The sequence below is a fragment of the Bos javanicus genome, chromosome 1 (assembly GCF_032452875.1).
Source record: "Bos javanicus breed banteng chromosome 1, ARS-OSU_banteng_1.0, whole genome shotgun sequence".
NCBI classification, from domain to species: domain Eukaryota; kingdom Metazoa; phylum Chordata; class Mammalia; order Artiodactyla; family Bovidae; genus Bos; species Bos javanicus.
This window is the reverse complement of record NC_083868.1, coordinates 113,271,856-113,294,344: the sequence shown is the minus strand read 5'-3', so window position 1 is coordinate 113,294,344 and position 22,489 is coordinate 113,271,856. Positions and strand designations below refer to the sequence as shown.

Here is a 22,489-nt window from a genome sequence, read left to right as displayed (position 1 = left end):
TCACTTACCCAGAACAGTAACCAAAGAACTGTTAAGTCATTCTGTATCCCGTCCCACCTTCCTCCATGAAAACCCTGAGAGCTTTCTCCTTGAACATACCTTCTCGTTTTTACTTCTTCTACTTAAGGTCCTTATTCTCTCTCCTATGTTAGTATAAGAGTTTCTCTGAGGGCACTGTGGTCTTCACTCTCAGAGATGCTGCCATCTGTTTTCCCCAAAACTCTGGTCATGAGAGTATGACCAGAGTGTACTCCTTAAGAATAACAGCCTGTATGTATCCCTATCTAGATACAAGCTCCAAAGTTGTGTAATGAGTTGTTCCCTTGTTTTTTCTCAGATCTTAGTGCACAGTGCAAGCCATATAGTTTCAAAAATATGTTATATAGATGTCCATTCAAAATTCAGCTGACTTTTCCCCATGTAAAATATGCAGTAGGATCTTTGTTCTCACCTTCCCACCATCACTTTCTGGTTTTCTCCTTTAACAAGTAAGCTGTGGAATCTTGAAAAATCTCAGCACAAATGTTTCTACATCTGTCCATTTAGTTTTCAGATGTTTACTATAGGCCAGGCACTGTGCTATGTACTAGTTACAAAGATGCATAGGACAAAATCTTCCACTTTGAAAATTTGAAATCTAGTGCAAGAGACATATATAACAAGACATATCACATGGCAATAAGGTAAGCGGTACAAGAGATATGATAAAAGTGCTCTGGCAGTCTTGCTGAGAAGGTAACTCACTGTGAGAGGTTATCAGAGAAGGCTGAATGGGCAGGGATTTGTTCTTACATAATAGTTTACATATGAAAAGTGGAGAAGGTGGCAAATAAAGGAGGAAACAGCATGTAACAAAGCATAAAACTATGAAATAAAGGGCACAAGCTGGCATAGAAGAGACAGTGCATAAGAGAAGTGGCATAATGCATGCCACTAGACAGACAGGGCCAGACTGTAAAGAGCCTTGGGGTGACAGGCTAAGAAGCTGGAACCTGATCCTGTGGGTCTGTGCCTTCAGCCCTCTCTCATCAAGTGACACTAAGGTAATTCTGATGGCTCCTCGAGAAGCCTGCTAGCAGCTAAAGGCCAGCGTGAATGGGATCATAACTTGGGCATACCAGCTGAGCTGCTCTGCTCTAGGCCATGACAAAGCAACAAAGGTTCTTCAACTAGTTTTCAAAGAGAAATCTCAAGGGGAATACCCTAGGGAAGAAAGCTTACATGACCAGAGTTTTGGGGAAAACAGATGGCAGCATCTGTGACAGTGAAAACCACAGTGCCCAGGAGAAACTCTTATACTAACATAGGAGAGACAATAAGGACCTTAAGTAGAAAAAATAAAAACGAGAAGGTATGTTCAAGGAGAAAGCTCTCAGGGTTTCATGGGGGAAAGTGGGACGGGATACAGAATGACTTACAGTACTTTGGTTACTAAGCGTGTAAAGCAGTTAACGTATCCTGGAACATAACTGCTTGAAACACCCAGCTACTGTGATTTAGAGTTTAAACAACCGGGTGGAAGACAACGGGAGCAACCATTATAAAGCATACTAAGCAACATAGATTTTTTTTTTTGGTGGAAGCACAGTGGGAATGAAATATAAGATGACAGTTTTTGTTTGAAAAATGTGAGGTTCAAGAAATCTGTGATACTGGAATGCTGCCGAGTATAGATTTAGTTAAGTTTAGAATTCAGGAAGAATTCAGTTTTGAAACCATAGTTCTGAAAGCTGTAGGAAAATAGTTCTGAAAACCTGGAACTATGGTCATGGAAATAGGATTGCACAGTGAAATCATAAAACGGTGAGAAACATCTAAGGTGAGAACTCTAGGGGAATATCATATTTAAAGGGTGGGAAATGGAGGCCAGCAAAGGAATACCAGGGAGGAGAATCAGAACAGAAGTTCAACACTAAAGACAGAGATTCACAAACTTTTCTGCCCAGGAGTCTTTAGACAATACTGATATGTGGCTAAAGCCCAGGCTCTGTAATATAATATGGTATGAGCGTCAATGTGGATTTTCAAAGACTCCAAGTGATTTCAATGTGCAACTAAGTTTGGGAATCCCTGATTTAAGGAAAAACAATGTTTTAGAAAGAAATAGTTAAGGGTGAGTTTCTTAGACTAAAGTTTGACAAAATAGTGATACTAATATACTAAAGTATATTAGTACTTTTAATCTTTTACTTACTAATATTTACTTACCTTATTTTTTCAATTATATCTTCCAAAAGATACTCCACAACCGGAAAAGTAAAGCCAGGTATATGTATCATTGGACAGTTACCTATTATGGTAGATAAAACATAAATCTGTATTCAAATGTAAAAAAAAAAAAAATTAACTGTGAATAGGACAATGACTACATTAGTTTTAACTTCAGAAAAGGGTCCTGAAACTTTTACAGCTATACCTTATTTTTCCATATCTCATTTAATAAAAACAGCATTTAGTCTTCATTCAGTAGCAATTTACTGTTATCAAACTGTATACAAACCTCACAGTTCTACAAAGTAACCCAGAATACAAAAAAAATAGCGTATTTTAAGTTGGATTCAAGACCTATTAAGTCTATTTCTCTTCATCATTAGCCAAGATGGTGCCATGAGAACCTAAGTTTTAGTGAAACCTACCTTTAGTGAAATGACCTCTGTAGCATCCAGAATTAGGGAAAGGAGTAGTTACAGCAAGAACTAACCAAGTATTAAACTACTGCTTACTATTTTAGAATCACTAGTTAAAAAAGAAGTCTCTCAGTACTGTTACTTAAATGTTATTTAGGTTCTGTACCAAACAAAATAAACCATATTCTCTGTAAACAAAGGCCAAAGTTACAGCACAGATGGAAGTAACTGAAGTGGCACCACAACTTTGAGTACACTTATGTATCTGACCTATGTAAGTTTACTCAATGTTAGTTCTGGATTTCTCATCAAAAGGACTGAGACAGACAAAAACAAAGTAAGGCTCTGAGGGTCAACTGGGCTGATTACAAACACATTAAATATAGTGCTATTCCATTTTAATGTTCTCCCATTTCTCCTCCTTCCCCAATTTGAGCAGTAGAGACAGTGAGGCATATTTTAAAAGAATGTACTCTGCAGCTACTCAAATTTAGGTTCTCTGTTATTTCTTGGCTACTCCATGCAACTTGTGGGATCTTAGTTCCCTGACCAGGGATCGAACCCAGACCCCAGCAGTGAAAGCACTAAGACTCCCAGGGAATTCCCTCAAATTTAGTTTCAAATCATCCTGACCCTCTGTTAATTATGCAACCTTGGGTAAGCTACTTAACTATTCTGAGGTTGTTTTCCATCTGTAACAATGAGAATAGCACCTACCTCACAAGGTATCAATGAGCATTGATGAAGATAGGCCAAATACTCTACCCAGCCAAGCTGAGGGTATTCCACAGTTATCACTGATATCACAGTTATCACTGTTATTAGCAAATTGCCACTTTAGCCTGAGATACATCACTTCATGGGAAATAGATGGGGAAACAGTGGAAACAGTGTCAGACTTTATTTTTGGGGCTCCAAAATCACTGCAGATGGTGACTGCAGCCATGAAATTAAAAGACGCTTACTCCTTGGAAGGAAAGTTATGACCAACCTAGATAGTGTATTGAAAAGCAGAGATATTACTTTGCCAACAAAGGTCCATCTAGTCAAGGCTATGGTTTTTCCAGTGGTCATGTATGAATGTGAGAGTTGGACTGTGAAGAAAGCTGAGCGCCGAAGAATTGATGCATTTGAACTGTGGTGTTGGGAGGAGACTCTTGAGAGTCCCTTGGACTGCAAGGAGGTCCAACCAGTCCATCCTAAAGGAGATTAGTCCTGGGTGTTCTTTGGAAGGAATGATGCTAAAGCTGAAACTCCAGTACTTTGGCCACCTCATGCGACGAGTTGACTCACTGGAAAAGACTCTGATGCTGGGAGGGATTGGGGGAAGGAGGAAAAGAGGACGACAGAGGATGAGATGGCTGGATGGCATCACTGACTTGATGGACGTGAATTTGAGTGAACTCCGGGAGTTGGTGATGGACAGGGAGGCCTGGCGTGCTGCGATTCATGGAGTCGCAGAGAGTCAGACACAACTGAGCGACTGAACTGAACTACATAAAAGCTACAGAAGACTATCAAAAAAAGTTTATAAATTTTTCAAATCTGTGGCTTGACTTTATTAATGTCACCTTAATTATCTGGTGATAGCACCAAAAGGCTACATCTCTTTACTACAAGACAAGAGATGATGCCACCATTTAAAAAACTACTAGAGAGGGTTTCCCTGGGAACTCAGTGGTACAGAATCTGCCTGCCAATGCAGAAGACATGGGTTCAACGCTGGTATGGGAGGACCTCACATGCTTCTGGCGGAGAAGGCAACGGCAACCCACTCCAGTACTCTTGCCTGGAAAATCCCATGGACGGAGGAGCCTGGTGGGCTGCTGTCGATGGGGTCGCACAGAGCTGGACACAACTGAAGTGACTTAGCAGCAGCAGCACATGCTTCTGGAGCAGTTCATGTGCCACCAACTACTGAGCTCATATACTGTAACTATTTAAGCCTGAGGACCTAGAGCCTGTGCTCTGCAACGTGAAGCCAGTGCAATGAGAAGCCTGTATACCACAACTAGAGAGTAGCCCCTACTCCCTGCAACTAGAGAAAAGCCCGTGCAGTGACAGACACAACACAGTCAAAAATAAATAAGTATTTTAAAAACTACGAGAGGGTAGATTGGAGACTGGCAACCCACTCCAGTACTCTTGCCTGGAGAATCCCAGGGACAGAGGAGCCTGGTGGGCTGCCATCTATGGAGTCGCACAGAGTCGGACACGACTGGAATGACTTAGTAGCAGCGGCAGAGGGTAGATAAATATTCAAATATAATGCATTGCTGAACATTGACTACTTGCATCACTAAACATCTGAAAACATTTTTTAAAAAACTGCTTCTAAATTCAGTGGTTTTGTGATAACTCTGTAAAGTAACAATCATAAATTCTACTCACCAAAATATTCGGAAAACTTCTCAGCATTCAATGTTGCACTCATCAATACTACTTTCAGGTCAGGTCGATAACTGAGAAGATCTTTAACAACAGTCATTAAAACATCTGACTGTAGATTTCTCTCATGGATTTCATCAAGCACGATGTGACTAACACTGGACAGATGGCTACAACAGAAGCATAAAGTTTGCTACTCAGCACAAAATCAAAAACAGAACCATCTTAATTTTACATAATAATAAAATCCAATGTAATAATGACATCTTTTGATGATGTTTAACTAGATGTCCTGCGTTGAAACATACTCACGGGTCTGACTGAAGCCACTGAAGGATGATTCCTGTTGTACAATATAAGATAGAACCTTGTTTCCTTGGCAACCGACTGTGAATAAAAGACATGAATTAATTCTTGGTTTTCTTTACTGATGAACTATTAAATACCACAAACGTTTAAGAGAAAATCTTCAATTTAAAAAATGCTTTCGGTTTTAATGAAAAACTTCATCCTTAATTTTTCAGTTACCAAAACTACTACAGCACAGTAATGAGAAATACTAGCTTCAAGTTCATTATACATTATTTTTGCTATAAATACAACATTCATGATTTCTTTACAAGACCTACCATTCAGAAAAAGACCAAATATTTAGGAAACTCAACTTCAGTTTAGTGACTGGAAAATCAGTTCATTTAAAAAGACAAACAGAATCTTGAGCTTCAGAGGACTACAAAAATACAGTGGAGGGGGATGGGGGTTGTGAATACAAACTAGCTTAAGGTAGTCAGAGGCTGTGTGGTGGTACCACTCCTTTAGGCGAGCAACGGTCTACTAACATATCCAGGAAAAATGTTATCCTTCTGAACATTTCCTAGTGTAAAAGACATCTTAAAGTGAAAAAAAAAGTGAAGTGAAAGTGTTAGTTCCTCAGTCATGTCTGACTCTTTGAGATCCCCATGGACTGTAGCATGCCAGGCTCCTCTGTCCATGGAATTTTCCAGGCAAGAACACTGGAGTGGGTAACCATTCCCTTTTCCAGGAGATCTTCCCAACCCAGGAATCGAAAGACATCTTAAAATGGCAATTCAAATCTGAATTTGGATCAAAAAAAAATGATCTTGTGGGTTGCAAGCCTATGTTGCAGTTACTACAAATGTTAATTCTAAAAACAATAATGAGCATAAACTTTTGGGGGAAAATCTTTTTTTTAAAAAATCTCTGATAACTTCAAAGTTTCACAAAAATCTACCTGTAAACAAGAAGTGAACATTCTTGGAAGTTCTCTGGTGGTCCACTGATTAGGACTCAGCCCTTTCATTGCTGAGGGCCTAGGTTCAATCCCTGGTCAGTGAACTAAGATCTCCCAAGCTGCCTGGCATGGCCAAAAACAAAACAAGTGAACACTCTTTACCTCTGGAGCCGAATCTGGTATCCAGTACTATTACCATTGCCACAAGATTCTGCCCTTTCTGCAGCCACTCTCTCTGCAACCTTTAATTAAAATAAAATACAGTTACAAAGAAAACATTTCCTTTAGAGTAAATATCCTAAATGTCTGTGAAAATCTGGAGTTGTTGAAACACTACTCATTAGATAACAAGAGAAACATATTAAAGTCTGAGGTATCTAAAACTGTTCCCTTTAAGAGCTGAAGACTACCTGCTTATGCTTACTTTTCATTTCCTCTCAAATTCTGCCTCCTATTTCCAAAGCAACTTTCTATAAGTCCTCTCTATCTTTGTCTTAAAAACAGTTGGAAATTCTAATCTAAACTCATAAAGGTTGAATATAATTTCAGAGTAACTATATACTTGATACATTTTCTTATCTGATTCTTTTTTGTAGATTAGCAGGCTTAATTCTTAACTCTTGGTTAAATTCTTAGAATTATGGCTGCTAAAGATAAGCTCTAGACAGATGAAATCCTATAAACTAATACTGATTTGTGCAACTGAAAGTAACCAACAGTCATTTAGTGACAGATCAGTGATTTACGAGGTTAGAAATAGAAAATGACAATTAGCTTTTAAGAAATACTTCAGATGTAAAATTTCCCAATCATCATATCCTGAATACATTAAGACCATTACTTCACTTTTTCCTGTTAATTAAACTGCCTATTTAAATATCAACAGATCTTGGGGGGGAAAAAAGCAACGAAATAACCTAATTAACATTTCTCCTTACTGTCAATTTACAGTAGCATGCTGCAGTCCATGGGGTCGCAGAGTCGGACACGACTGAGCAAATGAACTGAACTGATAGTCATATTTTAGTGAAAACGGTAAAATTAGATTTTTAACCAAAGTCTAGCTATATAATAGTGTTAAAATGAAAGTGGTTTATTTTTCACCATTCTATGAACTTATGCCATTTCTAGGAATATTATCCTCCCACAAACATGGCAGCTTTACTTTTTAAAAACAGTTATTTCTTAGAAACTATAACTTAAATATATACTGTAGTTGCTACAAAATATTGCTGTAATTGGTAATGCAGTTCCTGACCACAGATTCTGTATAAAATGACTTAGAGATGTAATAAATAACACTATCATAAAATCAAATACAACTGGAAAGCTTCATAATTTAAATTTACACAAAGAATTACATAACACTGAAGTAAATGTACTGTACACCTGATGCTGCAAGAAACCCCAAACATCTTTACAGAACATATAACTCATATATTAACTAGGCCATCTAACTAAACACAATGTTATCTATAATAAACACGCAATTAATACCTGTTTCAAAATAAACTCCAAACACCTTATTTTTCTATGACTAATTCCCTAATACTGAATTGCACTAAAAAATCAGAAATACTGCTATCATTCAGTACCTATACACTGAAAAAAAACAGCTGAAAACAGTATTAAATGAATCAAGGAGTAAAAGGTAAAGTATCTAATGATGGAGATTATTTGAAGCTCATACTGAATTCTATAAACATTATCAGCTTTTCATTTAGTTTTATAGAAAATTGCCTGGATTTGCAATTTATCTTGAACTCCTAAACATCTGTTATCAATAAGAGAGAGATCATTCAATTTCTTGGTCTTTACTACAAAATACTTGCTAACCAAATTTTGCTTTCATAGCAACATATCTTAAACCCAATTAAGAATCACCCCAACACTCAAAATCAGTAATTTCTAGCAAGACTACATAGAAGAATGGGAAAAAAAAAGTTGGGAATTTTAACAAGTGAGAGCTTACTTACTGAAATGGCACTAATTCTTCTTGGCTGAGTACAAACTATCCTACAAGCAGATCCTTTTCCTCTTTCAATGTAGTTATCCAAAATGAACTGAGTAACTTGAGTGGTTTTTCCACAACCGGTTTCACCACTTATCACTGTTACCTGATGGTTATCAATCATATTTACCAATTCCTATTTCAAAATGAGAAAAAAGTGAAGAACATCCATCACATGATGACTAAGTCTGAAAAGTTACCTGAATCTTACCGAACTGAAGGTTAATTGTTTTTAATAAGCATATTAATACTTGAAAATTCTGTTATATGCAATACTGACAGTTTAGGTATCTGGATCTACCAGTTTTCAAGAGATGAGGCACCAAATTTTAAGAACAGAGCCATGGCTCTGTTAAAGAAAAGCACACAAGGAAAAGGAGACAGCTTATAAATTCATGTAAGAATTAACATTAATTAAAAAGAATGCTGACATGTGGGTCTACTGAATATAAGGCAAATCCCCTGAAAAAAACTACTCAGAACATCAAGGATTTATGTTATAAATCATAAATACGGCTTTGTCTACAGGATAAGTTTTGTATACTGTTTGAGAACAAGGAAGAATATAATTTAAGACTATTCCCTTTTAAATAATTAAAACAGAGCGAAGTTTTAAATAACTACATCAAATGACTAAAATTCAGGTACTATCTGGAAAACTGCCTACTCAGGAAAGATCTTCTTATAGATAAACATGAATATTTTCAAATTAGTAGTACTAATAAAACCATCCCACCACTACTTCAAAAGGGTGTTAGGAGTTATTTTTAATCTATGAAACAGTCTAACTTGAAAACTCACCATTTAAAAATGTATCTGATACCTCATAAATATCAGAACAAATTCCAACAAAGTAACAGCCAGAAGTATTTAGAAGCAGACCATGATTCATTCATTCAAAAGGCATTTACTAGGGGTCTACAGAACGTAAAGCACTGTTCTGAGTAAAGAGGTACAGAGTGACCAAAACAGACCGTCCTTAAGAAAAGTCAAGTCAGAACAAAGGAAGACTGAGAGGTCAGGGAAGGATGGGAGACTATATTATTCTATACAGGGTGACTGTATGAGGAAACAAACTTACAAGTGAAAATTCTGTTTTTAAACTCTATCATGGACATAAATAAAGAAAAATTTTCAGTAAAACTGCTTCAGAAATGTTTTTTTTTTTTTGGTCTTTCAACAGTTCAAAAGAATAAAACGAACTTCCAAGACTGTCCTTTAGGGAAACGTTCATTAATTTATATTTCTTCTTGATTCAAAGCTTAAAAGAAATGGATTTAAGCATTTTGCAAATCATATTAAATAGTGTATATAAATTTTACCTTTTGCATTCCATACGATGGCAGCTTTTCCCTGAAACGCTGAAATTATAAAAAGAAAAAAAAAAATTTTCATTTTTTACAAGAGAAATATAATCAAATTATAATCCTGGTAAATAGAATATATCATAGATAAACATATTAAGAGTCCAAAAGTATTTTTTTTTACCACATAGCTTGAGGTGTCAAGACTTATCTTGGAAAATAGCACAATGACAGGCATCAAGCAAGTGGAAAAATGTTTATCAAAAAATTGTAACTTAAAGGAAAAAAAATATGGCATATTACCAAGGATGAAAAAAGTTGAGGTCTTAAAAACACTTAAATTTTAAACCTGGTTCTGGTACTAGCTGTGCAAGCACAAAGCACAGGTAGGTCACTAAACCTAAGATTCTTTTTCCTCCTGTGAAACGGACAAGTGTAATCTGCACAGGGCTGCTGAGAGGTTTAAATGATGTGGCACACAGGAAGCATTTACAACATGCCTGACCAAAAGGAAGACCAACCACTTCTTCTCCTAACTTTCTCTGCACTAGATCAATTACTCATCTTCAATAATATCTGAGTTCTGTCCTCCATACAAAGCAGAGATGGCAGCTAACACTGTGTTCCTAAGGTTATACAAGCAGCTCAGCTCTCAGGTAAAATAGTCTCAATAACTTCATCTTGAAATCTTCTCTGCCCCTAATACATATTTTCACTCAAAAGGCATCAAAGAGCTACAGCATTTGGTCCCTAGACAACCTCAGCTGATCTGTTTTAATAAGGATATTCAACCTTCACTGAGCCAAAAGATCCTTTCTTTCCTACAGGAGATACAATGATCTGCCTTTCTCAAAAACAGCAGTACATATCTGCACATTAAAGACATGGCTCTCAGAATTCCCTAGTTTCTTTAAAAAAAAAAAAAAAGTGAACATTTTATTACATCTATCTCTAGAACATCCATCCATCCACAAAGCATTCAATTTCATGTTTTAGCAGGAGGGACCTTGCCCAGGATAAGAAAATACTGAAAAAATTTCAAGAGAACTCAGTTGCCACAGTTCTGTCTTTAAAGTGTTAGTGTACCTAAGCACATCATATGACTTTTGAGGGATTTAATTTTAACATCTGTAAAAGGAAAGAGTGGATTAGATGTTCCAGAAGAAAACAACTTTACAATTCTAACCAACCTGTCTCTTATAACATCTAACAGTCTAAAAATATTAAAGAGTGATTTTTTTTCCGTTTGCACTACCCATTTCTTAAATATTTCTTCTCTTCATCATATAAACTGTGAGATAGGCTCCTTATGTGTAATTCCATTCTCACTACTTTTCTGTACTATGGGGGGGTGGGTGGGAGGGATAGGGTGGGGGTGGGGGATTCTCAGAGGACGGCTTGTTGAAAAATCTCAACTCATTTAGGTATCAGGCAGCTACCTCTAACCATAAATACATTTTTATCAAGTGTCAGAAGAGATGACAAGTAAAAATCTTTTCTTTCCATTACCTGCATTTCAATATACCGAAGGTCAGTTTTTTTCTTTTGTAAATCTTCCAATAATTGTTGGTCTAGAGTTGCATCTGGTTCATTTTCTTGCAAGAGATATTCAGAATCACGATCAATATATTTGTCCCTGATTCTAAATGGCCTCTTTTCTTGATTTATCATTTTTTTTTCCTGATGCTCCACATTCTTTACTGAATTTGGTTTGTTCTCAGCAGGAGCTTCAGTACCATATCTATTTTGAAAAAATAAAAAAATGATGAAGGTTAAATAAAGATCCACTCAAGCCCTGAAACAATAGAACAATATGCTGTTTAATGATTTCAAAATCACCAAAATCAAGTGCTTATTCTTTTATCTTAGTAGAGCAATATGAAAATACTTAGATTCTTATAATAAATTCAATTTCCACCCTACAAATAGATACTGACAGATAGGTTATTCCTTGTGGTAGTTAAACAATAAAAGTCTACCCAATAGTCATTCCTTCATAGCAATGACTTAGTGTTTTTCTTTACCTAATTTTCTGAGCCTTGTTTTATTACACAACTTCATTTTCTTCCTGCTACCCTTTCTGAGCTACAAATGGGATGCTATACTACGCAGTCCCAGAAAAACTACTTCTAATTTGCCCTGATGATAGTTTCTATGAATTTCCTACAACAGCAATTTAACTTTTTACAGATCTCCTCCACAAGAGAATTTTGGAAATACAATGGTGGGTAGTTAGAACAATAAATAACAACTTCATCAGCCTACTATGTAAGTAGATTATTCCTACCATTAAATTCTTCTGTGGGAATGATACCACCTAGATTTTTAAATCTTTCACTAACCCTGCTCAATCTACATAAGAAGAAAAAATACTCTGAGGCTAAATTACACTTATAGAAGAGTCTAACAATATTTATTATCATTTTTTGCAAGCAAATGCTCTAAAACAAGTGTCACTCTGTTAATTTTTTTAAAAAGAATACTTTTTGTTTTACCCATGATCTTCAGGAGCAAACCAAGATATCTGTGCTTCTTCATCTTTATCATTCTTAGTTTGCACAGAATGTAGCAGCTGCACAATTTGTTCTTCTCGACGTTCATCCATATGTACTACAGCTCTCTATGTTGTGCAAAGGAAAAAGCACCCTTATCAACATGAGAAAACGTGCAAAATCATCTGACAACTAAAAAAATTAAAGCAACACAATATATATTCAACAAACATATAAAAGAAAGTTAAACCCACCCCCCACTTGCCTTCCAAACACTTTTCTACTATGTGTCTATAAAATCATCTCTACTGTAACTGGTGAAGAAAGAATTATGTCCTTTACTAAAACTTTGGTGCTCTTTCTACCCTTACATTATACTGTTATTACTTTTTTCCTATCTTAAAATTTAAAAGATACAATTAAATTTAATAAACGCAAATGTTCTGATAAAAACAAAAGTTAAAAAATGCAAGAAATGTTTTGGTGGCAATGAGCATTTAAATCTCTTACATTATAAATAGTCTCACTTAAAAAGTTCTCAACTTGTAATATTAATTTTATATTCACAAAAAGGTGAGATGATTGAAAGACAAAATAGCCCCTGAAAAACATATAAAACTTTTTTGGCAAATTATTTTTAATGAGGTTTTCTGTACAATGAGGCCCCAGAGGCTGTGGCAGTTAATTCAAGAATGCTCAAATTCCAAACATGAATCTAGCCCTTTTCTGTAGGTGTCTCCTTCCTAACCTTCTTCCAATTACATTACTTCTCACTTTACCTCACCCTCTGCCTGAAGAATCTCATACACATATTTTAGGTTTCATGACTTATCAAGGTATTTGATTTTTTGATTATCCCTTTCCTGCTCTGGACATTCTCAAATATTCTTTCAGCTTATAATTGGAAACTCCTGGCAAAGGAGACTCACAATGTAGTCCAAATTATTGCGCAGAGGCTCTGTGGACTTTATTCTCATGAGAACTGTTCAGTGAACTTCAATGGTCAAGTAATGTGAGCAGAAAACCTTTACTGTGATAATTCATTAAGATCTATGGGCTATCTACTACTACTGTAACATGATTTAGTCTTCTCTAATACACCTTTCCTCTCCACTGGCTCCTTACCATCAGTTCATGATGGTAGGAATTGAACACAGTCAAACCTCTTCACTTTTAAAACAAAAACAAATATTTTCCCTTGAATTCTCCCACCCTTAACTTTTCTCCTTCCTTTCCACTGTAGAACTGCCTGGAAGTACCCCATTTCTGCCTCTTTCCTTCTCCAGGCACTCCACTGTAATCTGGTTTTTAATTCCACAACTCCATGAAAAGTGCTCTCATCAAGGTTACCAATTACATTGTTGCTAAAGCCAAGACACTCTGAACTCTTATATTACTTGACATTAGTGCAGCATTTGCCACTACTGATTACTTTCACTTTTCTATATACTTTTTCTCCCTAAAGGATTCTCCTGGATTCCAAAACAACATCCACATCCTTATTTTTCTCTTCTCTGAAGGCTCCTTCCTAGATCTTTCAAGCTTCTCCTCCTCAGCCCATACCTTGTTTCTCTTGTTCTTCATTATACAGCCTGAGTGCTCAGCAGGCCAGCAGTATTGACGTCATCTGGGAGCCTGTGAGAAAAGCTGTATCTGAGCCCGCGCGAGTTCTACATTTTTACAAGATACCAGGTGATTCAGGTTTGAGAAGCAATGGTCTACAGATTTCAGGCCTGTCCCATCACTATTCCCATTCACTTCTATATCTCAACTACTAGGCATAGTCCCACAAACTTGTCAAGTATTCACCTGCAGTCTAGATTCCCCTAGGCAACAGATCCACACAGCCTTCTACTTCCCTGAAACCACCACTTATATGCCCTATAATACCACACTTGGTGTGCTTAAGCTGATCCCATCGTTTTCCTCCAATAAGTGTGCTCTTTGTGGTCATTAGTGTCATTCATTCACACCTGCTTTCCCCTTCCTCCAGATAAAATCATCTTGAGTCTATCTCCTAAAACATTTGAAGCTGTCCACTTCTGCCATCCCTACTGCCAATGTCCTAATTCAAGGTGTCATTCCTCACCTGAATTACTGCAGGGGCTGTTTAACTGGTCTCCCCGTCCCAGAATTGTCTCTTCTTCAATCCATTCTCTATACGGCTACCCAGAGTGAATTTAAACACAAATCTAACACTTCATTTTTGCTTAAAATGCTTTAATGACTTTGCTAGAGTTCTTAGGGGAAAGAACGTCAGAGCTCTACTTATCTTCTAGTCCAGGACCTTTCATACTGCTATCTGTGCAATGAAAGTATCGTGACCAGCATTAAAGGGGGGCAGGAGGAGAGGGCAGAAAGGTAGAAACAAAAGCCCCAGGGCAAGGTACAGGTAATTAAGAATTATTTTATGAAACGCCTTGTTCAGTTATACATAAGTACTGGGTTGCAAATTAAAATATAGTCTGTTTTGTGCCCTCCTCAGCCATGCCCTTACTTGATCAGTTCTTTGAACACATTCCTCCTGACCTCTAGGCTGTGGTGCATGCTGCTGCTTCTGCCTAAGACCCCAAGTCAAAAACACAAATATACTTTCTCAAGTTTCAGCTTAAGGGTTTTTTTTTTCTAGGGAACCTACTAAGCTCTTCCTAATTTGAGTCAGGTGATGAGCCCATAGCTTCCTTACTGTACTACTTAAACATTGTATTCTAACTGCCCTATAGCACCTAACACACCACAATTTCTGTAAGGTGCCTCTAATACTATTTCAAATACATTAGAGCCTCAAAAATATCTTTTGAAACTGTAACAATGCATCATTAGAACACAGTCACTGTAAGCAGAAAGATTACTTAAAAGGTAAAGGTTTGGGAATCTTGAATGGGAAGCAAGCAATCATGCAGGGCTGAAAGTGATCAAAAAAAGAGAGGCTGAGCCAAATTATTGAAATATTTCAAAAAACTGAAATGTTTAGTAGAGAAAATGGAGAGATAATTTTAGAGAATGGTATGAGAACTATAATAAAAAAGCAAAAAAAAAAGTATGTTTATGAAAGCTTTAATTACATCAGATTGGGAAATAAGCTCAGAAAGGTATGGGTCATAGAAGGAAACCTGATATGTAGAATCTAAATTGCCAAGATTCCTGGAAAACACATTAGGATGCGACCGAAATGTATGAGACTGAGACAGAAGTGACCTGGCTTTCAAATTGTCAGCTAGAGAATGAGATGATCTAAGGCTCTACAAGAGTCAGATTTTATGGGAAGGAGTAGAAATAGAAATAGAAATCATCCTAGAGATCAGTTCTGAGTGTTCATTGGTAGGTCTGATGTTGAAGCTGAAACTCTAATACTTTGGCCACCTGATGCGAAGAGCTGTCTCATTTGAAAAGACCCTGATGCTGGGAAAGATTGAGGGCAGGAGGAGAAGGGGACGACAGAGGATGAGATGGCTGGATGGCATCACCGACTCGATGGACGTGAGTCTGAGTGAACTCCGGGAGTTGGTGATGGACAGGGAGGCCTGGAGTGCTGCAATTCATGGGGTCGCAAAGAGTCGGACACGACTGAATGACTGAACTGAAGGCTCTGACTGAACTGAAGGCTCTACAAGAGTCAGATTTTATGGGAAGGAGTAGAAATAGAAGACCAAGCAGTTAAGATTCAGGGAAAGACAACAAAATAGTGGCTTGATCTATGGAAACTACTGTGGAGATAGGTGGTTAGAGTTGAGATATATGAAGGAAAACAGATTTGCTGAAATGAAAGAATCAAAACCAATCTCATTTTGGCCTTGACAAATGAAAAACTGGCAGTGACTTGTACTAAAATGGAGAAGGTTTTGGGAGGTGGCGGAAGTCAAGAGTGTAGTTTATAATCATGCAATGTACAACTGGCTTCAGGTGGAAATAACAGATTTTCCTGATTTGCTTAACGTTTCACCTGTTTAGTTCTTATTTTTTCAACTAGACTGTAAGGTCCTTGAATACTTTTCAGATCTCCATAGCAACATGCATAAAACCTTGTGTGAAAAAAGGGTAAAAAAAAAATTGATAAAGAATTCTTGGGAAGTTACTATGTATATTCTCAAATACTAATTATTCAATCATTCTCCCAATTTCTTTCAAGACAACTTAGATGTGCTTCCCTTAACTTTAAAAAAAAGTTTGCTCGATGAATACTCTAATTATTTGCATGTCAAATAAATGTCGTTTGAAGAATAATGGTAAATTGTTAAGGTAAATGGATAATGTTCCCCCGAAATTCAATAAAAATGACATCAGTTCAGTTAGATAAAAGGAAAACAAAGAAATGGGATAACTGAAACACAGAAGCCTAAATGATGATTCAATCACACTCTGCATCTAATATGAAAGATGCTTTTTAAATAGCTTTTTAAGTAGAAAGCTACTGTAGAGCTCATATTAAGAAGACTTAGGTTTAATCATATATACATAATTATTACAATAGGCCACTCGGGGAACTTTAATGGTTCCTTTACTACAGACAGGTGTTTAGTATACAAATCAAAGCAACAACTGCCAGCTGAAGACAAAAGACCAAATCAACTCTCGAAACTTCTTCCACTTCTAGGATCCTAGGTTTCCTTCTCAAAGAGCTCCTAATCAGCAGAAATCTCCGCAGCCCACCGTAATAATAAAAAACCTAAGTTTGTGCCTATCTTAATACTAAAATGAAAGCTGGAAGGATCTACATTCAAAATAGTGCTTTTTGTTCCACGCAAACCTGTATTTAATGTATAAAACCGCTATTTTAGAGTTCATCAGGCAAAGAACTTAAATGAAAGTAACATCATAACGGAAAGGGTAGCTACAGATACTACGTGATACCCAATAAAGTTAATTCCGGATGGACCTTCAATTTAATATTTGGTTCCCAGTTCTCTGTCTTTCAAGCAAAGTGTACTCTTGGCCCGCATAAACCTCAACAGCTCCAGGTAAGATGCACGTGGCCAACGTTTCCGCTACCGCTCTAGTATCCACTACAGGAAGCTTTAGCACTTGCACTTCACAAAGCACATACACCAGTTAAAAAAAAAAAAAAGTTAAAAAAAAAGGGTGGGGGGTGGTGGGCAGAAGGCTGGAAAAGAAACCTGTCCAGCCCCATCCTCCCTCCACTACCGAGTCTCAGTTTACCTCCTGCCTCTCTGCTTCCTTGTTCTTCTGGCCTTGTTTCTTCGCGTACCATAAGCCGATTTCGCGGCCTTTCAGGTGCCCGGGATGTCGGCCTCGGCCGCCTCGACCACCACCTCCGCCGCCGCCACCTCCAGAGCCTCGGTTCCCCCCATGGCCTCCTCCATGGTTGCCTCCATAGCTTCCTCCGTAACCCCCGCCAGAGCTGCGGGGGCCACCATCGCGGCCCCAGTTCTGATGGTAGTCATAGCTCATTGTCCCAGCAGACCTCAACTCGTGAGTACCTGCAACCGCTGGAAATGGCGACCGGGGCCGGAAGCCGGTGAGCGTCCACTTCCGCTTTGCTTCCGGCGCCCAGCGCAAGAGGGAGGGACATTAAATGTCACAAGCAGACGTTTCCGGTGACGTCACAGGACGTCGGCCCGGGAGGTCCCCGGGTTGGCTCAGGTGAAATCTGTGTTGTGCTCAGAGATATTTACCTTTATACCTTTGGAGGGAGAGGCAGCAGGAGACTTATAGGTTTTCTTTCCGAAAGTCCAGCATGTGAGGAAACGGGTTTTGGGTTTTAGTTTATTCTCTTGGGAGTTTGCTTCCCAGTAGGCCCTGTAAATGTCGGTTGGCACAGTAAAAGAACCTGTGAGTCGAATGTTTTTCCCCCTAAAGTCTTTAAGAAATTAATTCCTTTAAAAATTTTTGAACTAGTGGCTATGGCATGAAAACAGCCTCGCACCTGTTTCAAATCAATGATTAAGTATAAGAACGTTCCTGCCTCTCTTAAAGGATTGTCGTCGTTTACTACCTTTATCTAAAGGCATAAGATGAGCCTGCTTACCCAAATTCAGTGTAGAGCACTTAGGCAATTTAAGTAAAACAGCAGTTGAAGATTCCTATGTTTAGGTGAAGCTGTCTATTGCTGATTGAGCAGGCCATTGAGTATCTTCCACGAGCTATTCTTGAATAATCAAGTGGCTTGGCTACACAGGCTTGCAAATTTCCCTGGGACTATCCGGTTCATTTATACATATACTAATTTAAAGGTGCTGGAGATATTCACTCAACAAGACAAGTATGGCATCAACTTTCATTTGCTTGCAGTATTTAAGAGAAGATAAAGGCAAAAGAAATGTACATTGTGAGTTAAAGGAAAATGCCATATGAAGGGGTTCAGAATACTTCACTGTGGCAGAAAACATTATTTTGAACCGTAGCAATTGAATTCCTAAAATCTTTTAAATGCCTAAAAACACGGCCTCCCAGAAGAACTCAGATCTTTATTGTCATAAATCCCTTCCTTGGGAGAGTAATCAGAGAAGATGGACTAGATGGACTTTTGTCACTGGAGACTGCAAATCAGCATCACACCTAAAAAGACTTGGTAACAAAAATATCTTCCATCTATCCTCATAAAAGCACATTTATGTTTCATAAAAACCATTTGTTTTCCCATAAATAGCTTTCTCCTCCTTCCCTTCTCTAAAAGATGATACATAAGTGCCAAGTTCTAACCCCTGCCTTGAGGCACAATTCTGTGAACTCCTGTAGATATGTGATTAAATCTGTTTTGTGTGCATATGGGTGTGCTCACCTGTGTCTGACTTTTGTAACCCCATGGACTGTAGCCCACCGGGCTCCTGTGTCCATGGGGTTTTCCAGACAAGAATACTGAAGTGGATTTTCACTTCCTTCACTTGCTAATCCGTCTTTTGTCAATTTAGTATGCCAAGTCCCAGAGAACTAAACATAGGAGGGTAAAGGAAAAAAAATTTCCCCCACCCACCAATAGCCGTGAGATGTTATGGAAAAAGAATATAATTTTGGAATCAGGTTCTTTCTAAAGAATGAGAGAGTAAGCAGTAAATTATTACAGGTGGATGGAACATTGTGCTTGAAGAAAGACGATGGAAATGTTAGAGAGTGAGAAAATTCCACACTGAAACTTAAGAAATTGATGGTTAAGGCCAAAGTGATAGAAAGGAGCCTGGCCATAAAAGACCTTACATGTCACAGAAAGAATAATACATTTTAAATCAGGGAAATATTTTTTTGACTGCTTTGAGTAGAAAGGAATGGAGAAGGCAAGAATGTATGTAGAGAGACTTAGGCTGTGATTTTGGGGAGACAGAATGGGATGACAGAACAAGATGGAATATGGGAAGGACTGGAATTAAGAAATACTAATGAAAAAAATATGATCAAGATTTGGTAATTCACTTGGATGTGGAGAATTAGAGGAAAGGGTCAGGTGACTCCTAAGTTGAAGATTTGAAAGATGATCCAACGGAGAAGTACTGTATCCTAAAATATAAAGAACATAGGATGAGGAAGATTTTGGTGGGGGGAAGTTGGAGGGCGAGGCTTGAGTTAATATATATAATTAATAATAGTAGAGTTTGAGCACCTATGAAACATACGAATTGATGTCTAGAAAGCAGTTGGTTTTATGAGTTAAAAGTGTAGAGAGAGAAGACAGAGTGTATGTTTGGGGAGTTCTTAGCTAATATTAAAATTATAGGAATGGAGAGTTCAAATAAATGTACCCGTTGGGCACACCTGATACACAAGTATGTGAATTTTTCAGTATAGGAGTAGATAGTCATTGGAGATGATAGGAACAAAAGAAGAAGGAAATAGTGTGGATTGTTTGAGATAATGTTTCAAATGACACCAGAGAGCTTGCTCTCTTTCCTCAGAAGGAAGGCCATATGAGGACAGAGGCTGTCTACAAGCCAAGAAGAGAGCTCTTACAAGAACCAAATCAGTTAACACCTTGATCTTTGACTTGCATCTCTGATGAAATGTTACCTTAATCAGCGAATGCTTTCCTCACTGAAATATTTGAAAACAACACTTCTTCTGTCATTATTCCTTTATTCTAATTTTTAAAAATTACATCTGGTGCCTATTTTATGTCAAAATACTTAGCATTACCTGAGATATATGCATGCTGCTGCTAAGTCTCTTCAGTCGTGTTCGACTCTGTGCGACCCCATTGACGGCAGCCCGCCAGGCTCCCCGTCCCTGGGATTCTCCAGGCAAGAACACTGGAGTGGGTTGCCATTTCCTTCTCCAGTGCATGAAAGTGACACGTGAAAATGAAGTCGCTCAGTCATGTCCGACTCTTCGCGATCCCATGGACTGCAGCCCACCAGGCTCCTCCCTCCATGGGATTTTCCAAGCAAGAGTACTGGAGTGGGGTGCCATTGTCTTTTCCGGACATATATGCATATATACATATATATGTAGTGAAGCTCTGTATATGACCTGTATAAGAGCTGTATATGACCAATGTACATATATGTAGTGAAGAGCTTAATCCTATCCAAAGAGAGGCCTGACCTTTGCTCTAAACCCTTGGAATGTTATACGTGATAGAAGTGACTTTGAGGTCCTTAGATCAGCCAGATAGTAAAAATGTGATTTAGTGTAGTACCTTTGAGTTATTCATTCCATATAAGCTTGACCTCCTGAGGAGATGGAAACTGAGATCAGTCTTGTGAGAAGTCAACCATCTTTGCCCTACTCCTACATGATGAAGTCCCATTAAAGACTGCACAACAAGATTCATTCCTTACTGGCAATATTCCACGTGTGTTGTCACACATTGATGCTAGGGAAGTAGTGCTGTTCATGACTCCTCAGGGAAAGGAAAGCAGAGGCTCCATACTTAGGCCTTTTTTCTGGATTCTGCTGTATGTGCTTCTTCTCTTGGCTGATTGTGATCTGTATCCTTTCCTTGTAACATACCATAACTGTGACTATACAACTTTCAAGGAGTTCTATGAGTTCTTCTAGTGAATTATTAAAATTGATAGTGGTTTGGGGAACACCAGAACTCACACATGATGTCAGATGTGAGGAAAGTCTTTACAGCCGAAACCAACACAACATTGTAAAACAACTATACTCCCCAAGAAAAAAGGAAGTCAAAGAAGTCTCGTGTGTGCTCACAGTCTATTCACAGTATATATGTGTATATACACACACATTTTTTTTTTGGTTTTTTTGCAAAATATTACATAATTATTACATAGTTATAATCCTGTGTACCTAGAATAATTTTTAGCATGAAATAGGCATTCACTAAATATTATGATGAATACATGAATGAAAGTAGCTGAATAGTATAAGAAATGAAGAGAATATCTATTTATTAAATTCAGTACTACAGAACTACATTGAGAAAAAAACTTCCAAACAATGCATTACCAAGCCTTTTAAAAATTGTTTTAATTAATACTGTGATATTTGCTATCTTCAAAATGGTTGCCTCTGTCAGTCATAACTCTTGGAAGTCTTTGGGATTATGTAATATGCTTTTATATTATTGGGAAATTATAGGTATTATGACTTTTCAGTTTATAGGAGTCACCACCAGGTGGTGATATTTTTATTAAGTAAACAGTTTTTGTCTTCAGCTATATCAGTCTGTGTAGAAAAGAGATAAACTATATGAAGTAGAGCATTTATTAATAATAAGAACAATATAACAATGCAAAGGTAATATATTTAAACATAGCACAAAATATCTATAAGGATATGTCCTATACCAGAACACATTTTTACAATCATAATCACATTAAAGAGTAAGCAGATTTTATACTGGTGTAGTCAAACTTTCCCCTCTCTTAACAGGGATTGATAGGAGCCGTTCATGCTTTGGCATAGGCCCCTGTAGATTTTTCTTGAGATCCACTTCCTGTTGCCTTGGAGTTTGAAGTGTTACAGGTTACCATTGTGATGCTGATTAGTCTATGGCTTGAGGGTAAATAATCCTGGTATTGTATCAATACAACAGAATTTTTAAGTGTATCCATCATATAGTTAATTCAACAACCAAAGACAATTAAATGGGAATATGCTAGTGTTTTTTTGTTTTGTATTCAGTTCCTCCGGCATAGGCCCAAGTCCAGTGAAAAGAAAATAGCACACAGGAGAGAAAGGGCTGTTACTGTCTTACAATCAAGTCCTTATGTTCATTAAACCTTAATTTTTGTCATCTCCTCCTTTCCACTCAAAGTGCTGCATTTCTTCATTTTTATTATGATTCTGTTTGTAATTTCCTTGCTGGTAGAAATTATACTTTAAGCAGCAAAATCACTTTTCTGTTTTATAAAGTTATACAACTAAGTTTAATATATCAAAACCCGTCTTTTACAAAGCATTATTAGAATATTCAACTTTTGCTTTTATAACAGGCATTTAACACTGTTGATTTATACTGTCAGATTAATCTGGCCATTTGTCATATATTAAATTAACCC

At 37.5% G+C, this 22,489-nt stretch overlaps 1 protein-coding gene across 2 annotated transcripts in view; it reads right to left on the bottom strand.

The window, feature by feature from the left end:
* The window catches only part of DHX36 (DEAH-box helicase 36), a 47,555-nt gene extending 29,979 nt beyond the window's left edge, over nt 1-17,576 (bottom strand). The window contains exons 1-10 of one of the 2 annotated variants that reach the window (XM_061418031.1): nt 17,232-17,311; nt 13,638-13,709; nt 12,078-12,202; nt 11,092-11,323; nt 9,601-9,639; nt 8,244-8,414; nt 6,430-6,509; nt 5,328-5,402; nt 5,019-5,185; nt 2,209-2,290 (exon numbers count right to left, since the gene is read on the bottom strand). In XM_061418031.1, the coding sequence (XP_061274015.1) occupies nt 2,209-2,290; nt 5,019-5,185; nt 5,328-5,402; nt 6,430-6,509; nt 8,244-8,414; nt 9,601-9,639; nt 11,092-11,323; nt 12,078-12,202; nt 13,638-13,658 (992 nt within the window). In that variant the 5' untranslated portion in view covers nt 13,659-13,709; nt 17,232-17,311. Of the gene's footprint in view, nt 1-2,208; nt 2,291-5,018; nt 5,186-5,327; nt 5,403-6,429; nt 6,510-8,243; nt 8,415-9,600; nt 9,640-11,091; nt 11,324-12,077; nt 12,203-13,637; nt 13,710-17,231 lie in introns of both variants that reach the window. The other variant, XM_061418024.1, reaches the window with a different exon arrangement.
* Between the last annotated feature and the right edge of the window lie 4,913 nt (nt 17,577-22,489).